This window comes from Acromyrmex echinatior, chromosome 8 (genome assembly GCF_024713525.1).
Source record: "Acromyrmex echinatior isolate Ae372 chromosome 8, ASM2471352v2, whole genome shotgun sequence".
NCBI lineage: Eukaryota > Metazoa > Arthropoda > Insecta > Hymenoptera > Formicidae > Acromyrmex > Acromyrmex echinatior.
In genome coordinates this window covers 14,849,538-14,865,394 of record NC_141859.1, presented here as the reverse complement: position 1 = coordinate 14,865,394, position 15,857 = coordinate 14,849,538, and the positions used below count along the sequence as shown (strand labels likewise).

The following is a 15,857-nucleotide window of genomic DNA, read 5'->3' as shown; positions in this document are numbered from 1 at the left end:
TCGAAAGCAATCTGTATTATCGACTAAATCATATAATTTTTGTATAACAATTATTTTTTTCCTCTTTTACAGAATTGAAAATCCTTTTTCAGGATTAAAGTATACGCGTCAGGAAAGTGGAGTTTATGCTGAGAACATAAAAAATTAAAAAATTAAGATCTTTACTATTTCTTAATCCAATGTAACGCTCTAGAACAAATGTTGTCACATTGTGACATTTGCTTCATACAAAAGCTGTACAATCTATATTTATATACTAATCCACAAACTAGTTAGTCTGCACAAAGAAACAACATAGAATTGGACTTAGACGTGTAATTAAAATGTTGTTGTTATACGAAAATTTATGTATATGCGTGAGATAGTGATGTACGCCCGGTCATAGAAAGGTTGCAACATTTTTCGATGGGTTTCAGAATGCAGCCTACTCAGAGCGATTCTTATTTATCGATCTATAAGTAGGAATCAATGAGCAAGCTGCATTCCGTAAAAAAGTGTTGCAACCTTTCTGCGACCAATTGTACTATGTATACACATACTATGTATAGTGATATATCAGTGACATGTAAATCGTCTGTGTGTAAGTCCTACTTACACTATGATCAATTGTCTTTAGAACCCCTTAATATTAAAGAATATTTGAGCCAAGTTTGTAATCTTACCTAACATTCAAATATCGTATAATGTGCTTATTAACTGTCTTAAGCCGGCCACATACGTTGAAACAAACTTGTCATGTATGCTTGTACAAATTACATGAACGTGTGTAGTGCCTTGCGACAATTGTACAGTTCTGTCATCAACACGTTCCAATAAATTTGCACAAACATGCTTGTACAAGCATACACTCGTCAGCAGAAAAGTTACAACACATTTTTTTTTAATAAGTTTTGGGACTCACAATCAGCGTTGTTCATATAAGACAGTTGTACGTAAAAAGGATCATTGGCCGTAATTTTGTTAACTGTGCCTTAATCTGTAAGAATTGATTAATCATGAGTGCAAAGTCGAGTATAAACGGAATAATTAATTATGATTAGAATATTAATCATTATTAGGGATTTAATATGTGCTTATACATTTAACTTAGCTAATTGTGTAATTTTTTTGTATGCACCAATCCAGTTAATGCAAGAAATAAAATTTGTTATTATGACTAAACGCGTTAATTAAGTTCTAATTAAGATCTGTTTGTGTTTAAAATAATCAAAATTTTTACATTTAAAATAAAATAAATATACATTCCGGTGTTGAAGAAAGAGAAAGCGAAGATGCTAAGTGCAAAAAGCAATATATGAACAGACATTCATTTGTGTGCAAGCCAAAATAACTGTGCAGTTTTCTGACATACGTTCATAAGTAAATTTGCACATGTAGCTTGCGCAAGCATAACATATATATAACAATACATATATATAACAATACTTAACAAATTTATTGAACGTATATGGCCGGCTTTTTTTCGCTTTATCATTGAGATGCATGAGTGACCTCGCAGTTATTCAAATTTCACATTTGAAGAGATTATTCGAGTTTTGTTAATACATAATGTATAAATAATTATATAAATGTTTAAAATGTTAAAAAAATGTTAAAAAAATTTATAAGCTATGTTAATAGAAACATTTGAGATTAGGTTATAGAGATAATAATTGATTATTCTTAAAAATATCTTTCATTAATTATTAAGAGATATATCATTCAACTAACATCTAAATATACATATACATTACAAATTATCTTCAATTAAAATTAAATTTCGATTTAATTGCAATAACAAAAACATGCAGATTTTTTAAAATATTGTATAATGCGTAACTTCTGAAAAACTTACTCCATTGCTCGACATATCTGGAGAAACGGTGTGTTTCAGCGCTAAGACATGGCGTGAAATCAAAGATACACTGAGAGAAAAGTATCGAAGTATTATGAAGCAAATGTTACTTGCGAAATTTGATTGTGATGACGAAATATACATTTCTGTGAAATCTATCTCATTAATTGGAAAAAAATAAAATTAATGACTTATTTGTTAGGAATAAAATTTTATTTTGCCCATATTTAATAATTAAATAAATATTTCAGTGAAATAAATATATTTCTCACAAATATATTATTAGGCATCTTTTTCTCAGTGTACTGACGATCATCGCGATTACAAATTTTGTATGCGTGAAATGATTCATCAATTATAAATATAAATATTATAAATATTATATAATATAATGTCACACGGCGCGTTTACTTGCAACATAATATAATACCGTGTAATAAAATAATTTTTTTTGTTCACACGTAGAAGACTCAAAAATAAATCTGTCTACAAAAATAGAGACAAAATGCAATACGGGCGTACGTGTCGTCCCGCAATATCAAATCATTTGTGTTTTTTACGCACATTTGAAATTGTATACACATTTGAAGAGATTATTTCATCTACGGTGTAAAATGAAATTTTGCAATTGTTTGAAAATCATACGTTTTTATATAAAATTGGTCGCTAAATGAGAAAATGATAAAGTTAAAGCGGTTGAAGTAAAGCAAAATGATGAAAATATGTATTCTTAATTGAAAAAATTGCTCAAAATTTTCAAATTTTCTACAAAAGCGGTTATGAGCGCATTTCCCTTGAAGTTAGTTGTATACATGATGCAGGTAAACATGGTGTGCTCGTAACTAAGACAAATTTGCGCATAGCAACGCGCTGACCTCATTTTCAACGCCATTTTCAACGCCATTTTACAACATATATACGCACGGTTATTATATGATTTGAAATGATTAAAAAATATATTAAATATTAATTGAAAAATAATAAATAATAGTAAAAAAAATAATGGATAAGTAATTATTTACTATAAATAAGTGATTTTTTACTATGTGAAATTGTTATAGCAGGCGTATTGAAACAAAATTTGCCAAAAAATGGCGAAAAAAGGTCAAGCTCTGATTGGTTGCAGCAAATAAACATGCACAAGAACATATCATGTCTACTTGCATCATGTGTCGGGACCAAGCATTGCCGCAGAAGCAACACCAATGAAACGTCATAATCACAAAGCCATGATCATAAATTTTCGTCCCGTCGAAAGATTGCGATTAACGTCTTATCCTTATGACTAACCAACGGAAAGACAGTCACATGTAACTTATCGCTTGCCTTGTAGTCAATCAATTTATCGCTTTTTATTGTCCTACGATTACGACTACGGCCGGTATCCATAATCCGTTCTTAATATCAAAACCATCTCAAACAATGTCTTAAGATGCTAATACGATTTTTTTAATTGGTTCATGACATCTCAAGCACTAGCTTAAGATCATGTCAAATCATGAGCAACGTCTATGGATTCCACCTTAACTTTTACGTGCAATGGTTTTAAGGCCGCGGCTCGATTCAGGCTTACAATGCTTACGAATCATGGAGCTGTAAACGCGGTTATTACCAATTTTTTGGATTATAACAGAACTGAAAATTATAAAGAAGTTGTAGCCAAAATGATTATTGCATTCGTAAAAAAAAAAATAAAAGTCAACATGTTGAAAATCTATTTTTTGCACAATTATTTGGATTTTTTTCCCTACAACTTGAATGATTTTAGTAACAACCAGAGCGAGCCATCAAAATACGAGCCGTTTCAAAAGATTGTTACAATCGAACAATGCTTTAAAGGAAAAGACTTTCGCCATATTAACAAATACTGCCGTCAATGTCCCGCGATACACAACAAGATTAGCATACTTAAATGCCAAAGCAAACGCTTGTGTTTTCTCACGAAATAATTTGTTTTTTTTTGTACATTAAATTAATAAATTTGTAACGATACGCATATCGTTACTAACACATAACTCGCGGATGACAGCTATTCCGCCGAAGGCTCATTAACTCTATATATACCGAACAACGCCGACCGGTATCGTTCCCGCTCGTATTGTCGATCGGCGAAGATCGCCAAGTAAGACCGAAACAATACGTGGAAACAACAATCCATATATAAACCCGCGAATTGTTGCTCACGCTTGCGACTCTTTTCTGCTCCTGTTCGAATCCTACTAATATTGACTCCTGGTGGCTGATTCCGTCACAAACCAAAGTGATAGAGAGTGCTGTGTCATCGTTGAGAGTTCTCGACAGTTCGACCAGTTTTCTGCATCTAGCCGCTGCATCGATGGGGGAATCCCAGGACAGAGGAAATTCTGTCCTGCCGATAGTATTCGGCCGCAGACCAGCTGCAGTCCTTGCGCTGTTGCACTGACGGGATACTCTCTGAGGTCAGGGCGTATTTTACTCCCGCCGAGTTTTTTGGCCGCCGGCCTACCGCAGCAGTTTTCTTGCACCGCGTCAGCAGAGGGGATGAGCGTGCTCTGTCTCCGTCGAGTGATTCTCAGTCGTCTAGTACAAGCACTTTCGCCATACTTACGGTAATCGACAGTAGCTAGGGATGAAGTTTTCTTCGCCTTCGCCGAGAGTTCTCAGCTGTCGATTACCAACACTATCAACTTTATGCCGTCGCGCATAGCTGATTGCCAATTATATGTATTAGAGACCCTATAGTGTAATAGAGATTCGCAAAGTGTCACGTGATCGATATATTTCTCTGATTGGCTGAAGTAATTTATAGCTGCCATATTTAATTTACTATCAATATACTCAACATCGACTGCTGTCGACTACTATGGAATGAGGTTAATAAATTTATCCTTCAATGTTTTGTGAATATTTATCTATTATTTCATGCTTTGCATTGAATGTTGCATATCTTATTTGCTACAGAATTTACATCCATCATCACAATGCTAACGAATTGCATATTGTTGTAGTAATAACACAGCAGTCAACAGGAGTCAATGTTGAGTATATTGATAGTAAATTCAATATGGCAGCTACTATGAATTACTCCAGCCAATCAGAGAAATATATCGATCACGTGACACTTTACGAATCTCTGTTATAGGGTCTCTAATATGTATGTGTCGTATAGCTTTACTACGCTGTGTCATAAAAAGTCTGTAACATCCGGCGAGATCGCGTTCTGCGAATAACACACGCACGCGCACACGCACACGCAAAGCACGTTGTACAAATCCTATACATTACACGTACATCTTTCACATTGCACGTATTATTTATATATATATACATATGTCGAGATTCTATTAAACGCATTATTTACACTTTCTTTCTATCCGCCTGCATCTCTTCTTTCTATTCGAGCCTCTTTTGCTTTCCGAGCCGAAATATCCGAATCCGACGAGTTAGTCCGCGCGAAAGTTAGATTGTTTCAAATTTTTTGTGTTTAAAATTTAACATAACTTTAAATTTAATTTTCTTTATTTTGTTAGAAAAACGAATAATAAAATTGCTTTTAAATGAAGTCATGTAAAATACATTTTCTCATTAATATTCACAAAGAAAATTATAGAAAGACTGAAAAAAGAAAAATTTTAATCGAAAGCGATTTTCGATTAAAAATGCATTTTTTCACTATTTTGTTCTACTTCAATCGTTTTAATTTGATCATTTTCTCATTCAGAGATCAATTTTACATGGAAATACATAATTTCCAGACAATCGTAAAATTTCATCTTGCGCTGCAGACGAAATAATCTCCTCTAAACTTCAAATGCGCACAAAAAACGCAAATAATTTGATATCGTCAAACAAAATGCACGCTGGTACTAGATTTTATTTCTACTTTCACGGACAATTTGATTTTTTCATGTGTGAAAAATGCTGTTGCACGGTATAATACATTCAAACTGAGCAACCCTGCTATTTTCCAACTAATACAAATGCATTGTTCTTTTGAATATCCCTGGTGTACTTGATGTTTTATATCTATATTTCTTTATGTATAACCGCATACATATATATATATATATATATATATATATATATATATATATATATATATATATATACACAGGGTGCTGGAAATAATCGCCAAATATTTCATGGGCAGAGAGGACTAAACTGAGTCGAAAAGTCCTCTACCATTTTGCAATTTTCGCAATACAAAATTATTGCATTAGGTAACAAATTAATTACTAAAAATTACCAAATATTGGTCTTGAATAATTTTTTACTTAAATACTATCAACTATACAGAAAAGCTGCAACAGACAAAAATCATTTATTTTCTTCTCATAAAGTTCTGAGAATTTTTTCAAAATTTTTTCAGAATTTTTTGATACCGTATTTTCTCATGTAAAAAAAAGAAAATGCAGTACTAAAAAAAGTTGATAAAAAATTCTGAAAAAATTCTTAGAACTTTATGAGAAGAAAATAAATGATTTTTGTCTCTTGCAGTTTTTCTATAAAGTTGATAGTATTTAAATAAAAAATTATTCAAGACCAATTTAGTAATTAATTTTAGGCAATTTTTAGTAATTAATATCTTGTTAACTATTACGAACATTGCAAAATAGTACAGGACTTTTCAACTCAGTTTAGTTCTCTCTACCTGCCCATGAAATATTTAGCGATTATTACACACACACACACACACACACACACACACACACACACACACACACACACACACACACACACACACACACACATATATATACAGGGTGTCTCAGACCACCCGTCCACCCTTTTTATCTCCATAGGATAAGATCCATTCAAAAATATGTTCCGACCAAAGTTGTGGGGTTTAAAAAGATCTATTTATTGATCATATATCAGTTTGATCTTGAATGACTTTGCTAAGGTCACATCGATTTTTTTTAATGAAACATCTTACTTTTTATTCTAGAATCTAATAGCCGATGTCAAGAGCTTTCCAAAACTCTATAATAAAATATCTTTTGATTAAGTAAATCTTGAGTTATAAAGATTAAAAATTACCATTAGCATTAGCATTACCCAAGCTGTACCGCGTGGAGGTTGTCCGGATTTACATCTTTTGTGTGTGTGTGTGTGTGTGTGTGAGTGTGTGAGAGTGTGTGTGTGTGTGTGTGTGTGTGTGTGTGTGTGTGTGTGTGTGTGTAACAGAATAATTGTGCAATTATTTGCATACATAGGTGAGCGTGTTCGGTGGACCAGCATGGACCTGGCGTGAAGAACGACAAGCGTATTATTTTCATCAATTCGCACCACAACAACCCGATCTCAACTATGAGAATGAGAATGTAGTGAATGCAATGAAGGTACGTACAAAATAATAATCATGATGAAGTTTAAATAAATTTCACGAAGTATTGTAACAGACTAATTGTTAAATATAAAATTATAATTCTGTATTAATATAATATATTTTGCAAAAAAATTGATAAGCTTATAAGTCTTATAACAAGAGTTCACGCTAGAAATTGCGGTGAATTTCCGGTTACTTATAAGAGATAAGACAGCTTGTCGGCCAAATTAATTTTGTATTTAATAACTTGGAGGCAAAATCCGATAAGTGGCCCAATTGCAGCTCGACGTAAAAAAATTATCGCTAATGAAATATCCAATTCTTTCGATTAGAACTTAAATCAAAACTGATATCGGATTATTTTGTTATCTCGTTGTCTTGGGGAATCATAACAGCAAAGCTGGGGCGACGGATTACAGCATGTTGTCGATGTCACGAAGGGTGAAAATAAATCCGGCCTGTATATATCGTACAAGGACATCGCTTTTTCCGTCATCATCGCCCTGTGTGCGACAGATTTTCCGTTCATCGTTTTGCGCAAAACGAAAAGCAAACACCATTCTGTTTTTTCCACTCTTTCAGAAATTTTTGGCATTTCAAAAAAATCACGATCGCGATAAAAATCGATCGACGGTACGATGTACGTAATATATTGTATTTACTTATATAAAGTCGCATTTTTATATACACTAAAAGTAATTAATTGACACATAAATCAAGACAAATTATTAAAATATATGTATATAAAATGAATGGGTAAATGTTTTCTTCGATCACGTTGACAGGAAAATGTATGCAATGGGCGTAAAATTATGCTTGCGGAATGAGTCAAGAAGCAGATATATTAGCCAATTTTTTAAAGATGTGAACACTTAAAATATCGTTCATATATGTGATACTAATACGATTTAACGAAGAAAATAATCGATAATGATCGTCCGACTGTATGGTGACAAATGTCCAGCGGGCGTGAAGCGAGATAATTACGATCAATTTAACAATCAAAAGTTCGCCGAGCTGGAATAACAACTTTTAAACAAATTATTTGCACATCGTACTTAATTAAAGGCTAAAGGTCGAGTTTTTTCGTGGCCCTATAATACTTCTCTTTTTTTTTTATGTAGTACACAGAATTAGCAGAATTATAGTACATGAAAGTTTTGTAAGCATTCTACAATTAAATCCTGCGCGCGTAATTTGAGAAATAGTGAAATGATGAAATAGCTGTGATACCAAAAGTTGTAAAGTATACTGATACACGCAATAAAATCCGGATTGGACAAACTGTGTAGTGAATAAAGCGGCAAGCTCGCGTGACGCTACACAATCTACATCATTTTTGTATTGGTCCTAAAAACTCGGCGAAATTTCAAATGTGTCTTTCGTTTGTTTTATTTAATAATTACAAAAAACCTTTTCTCTTATTGCGTATTTTTTTCATTAAAACAGTATGTAGGCAAGTTAATAAGTTTTTAGAAAAACATAGTAAAACACATTTTTTTTTATCATTTTTATTTCTCAACATAGTCTTCTTTCAGCTCGATACATTTGATCCAACGATTCTCCAACTTTTTCAAGCCATCCGAATAATATAATTTGTCCAAAATAAACCTCTGTTTCAGAGCTGCTCTCTGGTGATGAATCTCTTTCCTCCGAACCATTTCTTCAGGTTTGGAAACAGGAAATAGTCGCAGGAGGCTAAATCTAGCGAATATGATGGATGGAGAAGCAATTCGTAGCGGAATTCGTTGAATTTGTTCATCGGTGCCGGGCACGTGTGAATCCGTGCATTGTCTTGATGGAAGAGCACTTTCTTCTTCGCCAAATGGGGACGTTTTTTCTTTAAAATGTTGTTGAAACGGTTCAATCTGCGTAGTAATCGCCATTGATCATTTGCTTCGATGGAAGGTAATCGATATGAATTATACCGCGTGCATCTCAAAAAACTGTGGCCATCACCTCCGGCCGAACTTCACGGTCTTCGCCTTCTTCGGCTAGTTCACTCGGTGAAGTCCATCGTTTTGACTATTCCTTCGTCTCGGGTGTGAAGTAACGGATCAATGTTTCGTCCACAATATGAATCGACGCAGAAATTCATCTGGATTACGTTGAAACATCTCCAAACATTGTTTTGAAATCATCACACGGTCACGCTTATGGTCCACAGTGAGCAAACACAGCACCGATCTTGCCGATAGCTTTTTCATACCCAATTGTTCGTGCAAAATTGAAATCACTGTGCCATGTGATATGCCTGTGGCCTCAACAAGCTCGCGTACTTTCACTCGATCAGTCAAAACAATATCGTGGACTTTATCGATGATTTCTGGCGTAGCAACCTCAATTGGATGTCCCGAATGAGGTGCATCACATATGGATGTACGACCACGTTTAAATTCATTCACCCAATTATATAGTCGCAAATGCTGGTGCAGATGTGCTATGAACATTATCCAACTCGGCTTTGATTTCTTTCGTTAAATTTTTCATATGTAGATGTAGATCACTTCACGAAACTCATTTTTTTCCATTTTGCAAAAAATACAAAGGTTGTTCGCTTTAATCGTCTATAGAAATGAAACCACGCGATGAATTCCTCTAAAAATTTGACAGTAATCAGCTGAAAGATGCTACTTGTCAAAAAGTAATATGACATGACACTGCGAGTGCCCTCTGACAGATTTTCTAAGAACTTATTGACTTGCTCTCGTAACAAAAATTTTTTTGTTATTGAATTTCGTTGCTCGTGCACGAGATATTAATATTTTACGTAATTTCTTTTTTTCTGCGAAAATTTCTTTGAGCATCTTCTTATCATTGTCTTAATTCTTGAAAATCTCTTATATCGCAAAATTTTCTCAGAACGTGCCACGTTCATAATACAAAGCTAGATCGAAATGACAATGAGAATAAACTGTAGCATTATTTTTCTTGAGATATTTATATATTGGGTGGATCCATATATTCGTTCGGTTTTTGAAGGTAAAATGAAACGAGTTTTTTCATACAAAAAATGGATTTTAATCAATGATATGATTCTCCGTTTTTGCACTACTAACAAAAACGAATATATGGATCCACCCAATACATGTATTGCTGAAATATATATGCTACTCTAATATATTATATTAACTAATCGGGAATGATTGCATCAATTTAATGAACATAGCACTTACTTTTTTCACATTTCTTATTGTTGATAATTCAATCTGATACGAAATTACAGAAATAATTATATATACGTTATTTATATTAATCAAAGCACTGTAAATTATATTATAATACTTATAAACTACTATATGTTCTAATATTCATAACAAACTAACAATTTAATTTTATGTAAAATAAAAAAAAATAATTAAATCAAGTAATATAAAAGGAGGCTACGACTTACGCTGAATGTTATATGCTAATGACTTTATCAACATACAAAAATACAAATAATATTAAAACAAACGCTTCGACCCATCATTGAGTCATTTTCAATGTTAAAATAATTTAAATTAATACTGGTACAAAACAAGAATGCTCCCATGTGAAAATACAAATAATCGCACAAATATTTGCATGTTAAAAATTGATTGAAATGAAGTGGTACAATATGACCCGGTCTTGGAAGCAATCTCATCCACCATACTTATAGGTGTTATCATTAAAGGTAGTATCATTAAAAGTTGTCATCTGTATCTTAAATAAATCTATTCCCAATAATAGAGTCGGCCAATGCAAAGAAATAACATTTAGCATGGTTTGTAGCCCCCTTTTATATTATTTATTTACTTAAGGAGGTTCGATTGATAAAAGATAAGACAAGTCTATAATATACATGTAATACATATGTTAATAATATCAAGAATATCTAGAAAAAATTGTATTGACTTTTACCGTACCATTTTGAAAATATTTAATTCTAAATTTATAGAATTTTACTTTACAAGTTGAAGGTATAACTTTATTTTGTCGTTATTCTCTTTCAAATTAAGACACTTGCGTATAAGACAGCAATTTAAAAATCATTATAATTATAAAGTAAACACTTAAGTTTGTTCTCGTAAAGAGTCATTTAAACTAACCGTACAGTTTACAAGAAATTTATATTCTTTAATGAAAAAAGCTGTAATACAAATAATACAAATGGATGATGCGTATACATACATCACAAATAAAAAAAAACATCTTACAACTTTTATTTTGTCATTTTGAAAATATTTAGTAAAATATAAAATTAATAATAATTATGTATAATGGCATAAAGTATTGTTGATTATTGTTAATAATCTTTTCATTCCATTATTTTAATTGTTTTATGTATTATTATGAATAAACTATCTATTGACTAGGAAGTAGCGCAAGAAACTCCTTAAGTTAAATTATTTGAATCGTTTCTCTATTAAATTATAATTAAATCATTTTATACTTTTTATAAACCAACTATTATTTCGAACAAGTATCTTAAGGAACACATAGCTTAGTAGTAGTTTAATCTACTTGAATATTCGTATAGATAACGTAGACATATAGATGCTGCACTTAAGCATATATGTATGTATATATCGTGCTCTCTACTCCTGCTCTCAGGATGTCATGAGATTTTGGCTCGACAAGGGGGTGGATGGCTTCCGGATGGACGCGGTGCCACATTTGTGTGAGGACGTCAGATTCTTGGACGAACCACTCACGGGTAATTCAAATCCTAATGATTACGGCTACACATACAAGATATACACGAAGGATCTTCCGTATACCTACGAAATAGTCAAAGGATGGAGAGAAGTGTTGAACGAATATTCAGATGAAAAAGTTATGATGATCGAGGCTTACGCGAACATGACGATGACGATAAAGTATTATGTATACGGCGCACACTTTCCCTTCAATTTTGGTTTTATTACCGATACGAATCAGAATTCTAAAGCAATTGATTTCAAGAGATTGATTGATAGATGGATGGTAAACATGCCTGTTTTGAGAGCAACTGCTAACTGGGTGGTAAGTTCGAGTAAGAGAAACTTGTCTTTCGAATCTAGAATCAATCTTCAAATATCTCCACTTGATTAAAAGCTTGATATTTTTTAAAATATTGTGCAATATGCTTTTTTTTAAATACTTAACAATTCGAGATATGCTATCGTATAAACATCTTGAGCTCTACTTTTAAAATTAATAATAAATTAAATCAATAATATAATTCACATTATATTCTCTTTTCACATAATTATCTTTTCTTTTTATAGGCAGGAAATCATGACAAACCACGATTGGTCACTCGTTACGGACGATATCGAGCGGAAGTTATAACCATGATAACTTTACTGCTTCCTGGAGTAGCTGTAACTTATAACGGGGATGAAATCGGTATGGAGGACACGTGGATCTCATGGGAAGACACCAAAGATCCGCAAGGTTGCAATGCCGGCAAAGATGTTTACGAGAAAGCATCTCGAGATCCCGCAAGAACGCCGTTCCAATGGGACAACACCACTTCGGCTGGTATATATATGAGTTTATTTAAGCAACTTCTAAAATCGTTATGTCAATTTATCAGTTAAATTGGACTAAAATTAAAGTAGATTATGATCTGTAGTAATAATTAGAATCCGACCGAAACTTTTACCGAAACTGAACCAAAACATTGGTTATATGTCAATTTTAATCGAAATCAAAATTTAGGAATCCTATAAAGGCCGTATGTATAAACATATCATACACTTTTTCTTCATATAAATATTGTAATTTATTGAAATAATAATTAAATTTCGACCGAAATCGAAAACTGAAATTTGTGTCTCAATTTTGACCAAAGAATATAAGTAGAGGAAAGGCCCTTATTATGAAATACCGAGTTCATTTTGATAATGCTAGAATAAAGGATAAATGCTAGAAGTCTATGGACAGAATTTTAAAAAATAATAGGTCATTTTGAAGGGAATTTAATAAGCTTTAAAATAACATTATATAAAATTTAATTCAAATTCTATTTTTTTTTTAAATTAAAGAAAAAACGAGCAAAGTCAAAATATTGTGCTCTTAATGTGAGATGCTCCGAGAAATCGGAAGTAAGACACAAAATATATCAGTATTGCAATTTAAAAACTTTATTTCATATTTCTAAAATGCAAACAAACATGGTCAGCGTACGTGAAAAATAAGCATGCGATAGATTATAGAAGAACTCGTCTTCGGGTTGGAATCAAGCATCGCAGAAATAGGCATTCGACGTTCATTCTGATTGTCCTTTTTATTATTGTACAATAACATTTATTCTTTAGCAACGATTTTCACTATAACATAGGAGCATGGGTTATTTCATATTAAAAATATCCTGGATATCTCATATACGATTTCCACGCCTTATGGTTTTACGATTATCGAATCTAACTTCTGTAATTAAATAATTCATATCCCATATTTTTTTATTAATACGACCTTATTCTATCATTACATGAAGAATTTATTGCCAAATATTTATTTATTAAATAATAAACAAGATTTAAAGGCTCATCTCAATGAAACGTGAAGACATCCAAATTCTAAAATCTTTTTTTACACTACAGACATGATCTAATAATGAATTTTCTACTAAATAGTTTTCAATCCAAGAGCGATAAATTCATGGGGGAACCAATAGATAGCGTTTATTAGTTTAGCAGAAACACCACTATCTCATATTAGACACTTATCTCATAATAGGGGGCTTTCCTCTACTTGTTTTTCATAAATATCATAATTTAATTATTAAAATAATAATTACACATATTAAAATTAATATTTATGGAGAAGAACTATATGATTTCAGTCGAAACTAACGCGTAATGAGTATTCATTTTCAGTTTCTGTAAAAGTTTCAAACTCTAGTAATAACTATGAAAATTTACGGAAGTTGATAAATAGAAACTAATTGTAAGCTGATAGCAAAATTTGAAGCTACTTTTCGTTAGTTCAAATAATAAAATATTTGAATTATTGATAAAAGAATACGTTGCTTGTCATTTTGCAAATTTGTTAATAATTTTAAAGTAGAAGAAGTTATTATTTAGTGTTATTATCTGCTTTGAAACTTTAATATTGATATAAATATCAATTTAGCCACATTTGCGAACAGATTTTTTCTCAAAAAATCGATTAATAATTGATCTGTTAATAAATAGCGAGAAATTTCGTTAAGTAACGGATCATTATAAAAACTGGTTCATATCAAACGAAATACGTCGTTTTAATGTCAGTCTCGTGTCATGACCCACATATTAAAAATCAACGCGATATTTATTAGGTCACGCATCACATTTTGAGATTATGAAAAGAAAGTGGGTGAAAAATTCAGGATGAAACGAGTTGCTTACGATCAATCATATTACAATGTACTATCATTGTCAATTTGAATTTGTCATTTGTAGCAGCTTAATCTTGAAAAGGCAATACATTCAAGAAATTAATAACATCATATCACATCATATGCAATATTGAAATTATAATTGAGCTTAGACGTGATATAATATAATTATAGAATTTCTCTATGTTAAAGAAATTTAATTTACATTTGTAATTTCAGGATTTTCCACGAATCAGAAAACGTGGCTGCCGGTGAACAAAAATTACTTGACACTTAATTTAGCCGCGCAAAAAGAACAAAACAACTCTTACAATGCTTTGTATAAAGCAGTTTCTGCTCTGAGAAAATTGCCTGTTATTAAACATGGAGCCTTAACCACGACATTATTGAATAATGATGTTTTCGCTTTTATTAGGTACAGTAAATATGTAATCGTACAATATAATAAAAAACACGCAGTTATCTTCTAATGATATTGTTTAAGCACATTTTAGAAATTTAAAAATATATTTCGTCTTTTTACATGCTAGCATAATATATATATATATATATATATATATATATATATATATATATACCCATATATTTTTTGATATTTAATTTTTCTAACGAGATAATGCGTTTAAAGTTGAATGTAAAAACATAATGTACTTCTTACAGAAAAATTAATGGAGAGGTAGTTTACGTAATAGCAAACTTTGCAAATGAAGAAGAAACCGTTGATTTATCAACGCTTGTTTATGCATTAAGTCAATTAAACGTTTATTATGCCACTACTAATGCTCATCATCTCATTGGGTAAGTACTTTTTTTCCGTACATAGTATATTAATTACACACTGTTATAAAATGAAATATTGTTACACAATATAGCATTAAAACGTAAGAAAGTAGGCATTAATATATTATCTCTTTATCTCAAATGTGTACTTATGTTTTTATTTTTTTCAAATATAGAAACATTATCAAAGATGTTTATGCCGTAAAAATTCCTGCATTAGGAGCTGTGATATATACTAGCACCATATATAAAGCTAAGTAAAAAACCATGGGTATTCAATCGAGGCATCATATTTTTTTTAACGTAATTATATCTATATTGTTTTAAATAAACAAAGACAGAATTACTCGTTAAAATAGTTGTACTTCTAATCTCTTATTTTACCATTTCTATATCCATTGCCGTTTTAGTTGTCAATTTTCTGTATTTATCGTGTTACTCGGATTCTCGAAAAATAATACTATAGATAATAACATATAGATAATAACATATATGCATGATATAACAATGAAATATCAAAGAAAATAGTGAATTATTATGATATAAATTAAAACATACCAACGTTAAATGTTTCAAGTAATATAAACTTTAGATATCATATATTT

The 15,857-nt window shown here is 31.5% G+C and overlaps 1 protein-coding gene and 1 long non-coding RNA gene across 2 annotated transcripts in view; one reads left to right on the top strand and one right to left on the bottom strand.

Moving 5' to 3' along the window:
* Nucleotides 1–15,608, top strand: part of LOC105152578 (alpha-glucosidase) — a 70,559-nt gene extending 54,951 nt beyond the window's left edge. Inside the window, exons 4-9 of the mRNA XM_011066948.2 lie at nucleotides 7,030–7,155; nucleotides 11,721–12,131; nucleotides 12,377–12,632; nucleotides 14,692–14,887; nucleotides 15,133–15,270; nucleotides 15,429–15,608. Coding sequence (XP_011065250.1) covers nucleotides 7,030–7,155; nucleotides 11,721–12,131; nucleotides 12,377–12,632; nucleotides 14,692–14,887; nucleotides 15,133–15,270; nucleotides 15,429–15,513 — 1,212 coding nt within the window. The 3' untranslated portion in view covers nucleotides 15,514–15,608. The remainder of the gene's footprint in view (nucleotides 1–7,029; nucleotides 7,156–11,720; nucleotides 12,132–12,376; nucleotides 12,633–14,691; nucleotides 14,888–15,132; nucleotides 15,271–15,428) is intronic.
* Nucleotides 51–5,900, bottom strand: LOC147908872 (uncharacterized). Its single transcript, XR_015545993.1, has 2 exons — nucleotides 505–5,900; nucleotides 51–424 (listed from the first exon to the last, which is right to left on the bottom strand). It is a non-coding gene; the product is annotated as an uncharacterized LOC147908872 (long non-coding RNA).
* Nucleotides 15,609–15,857: the final 249 nt, after the last annotated feature.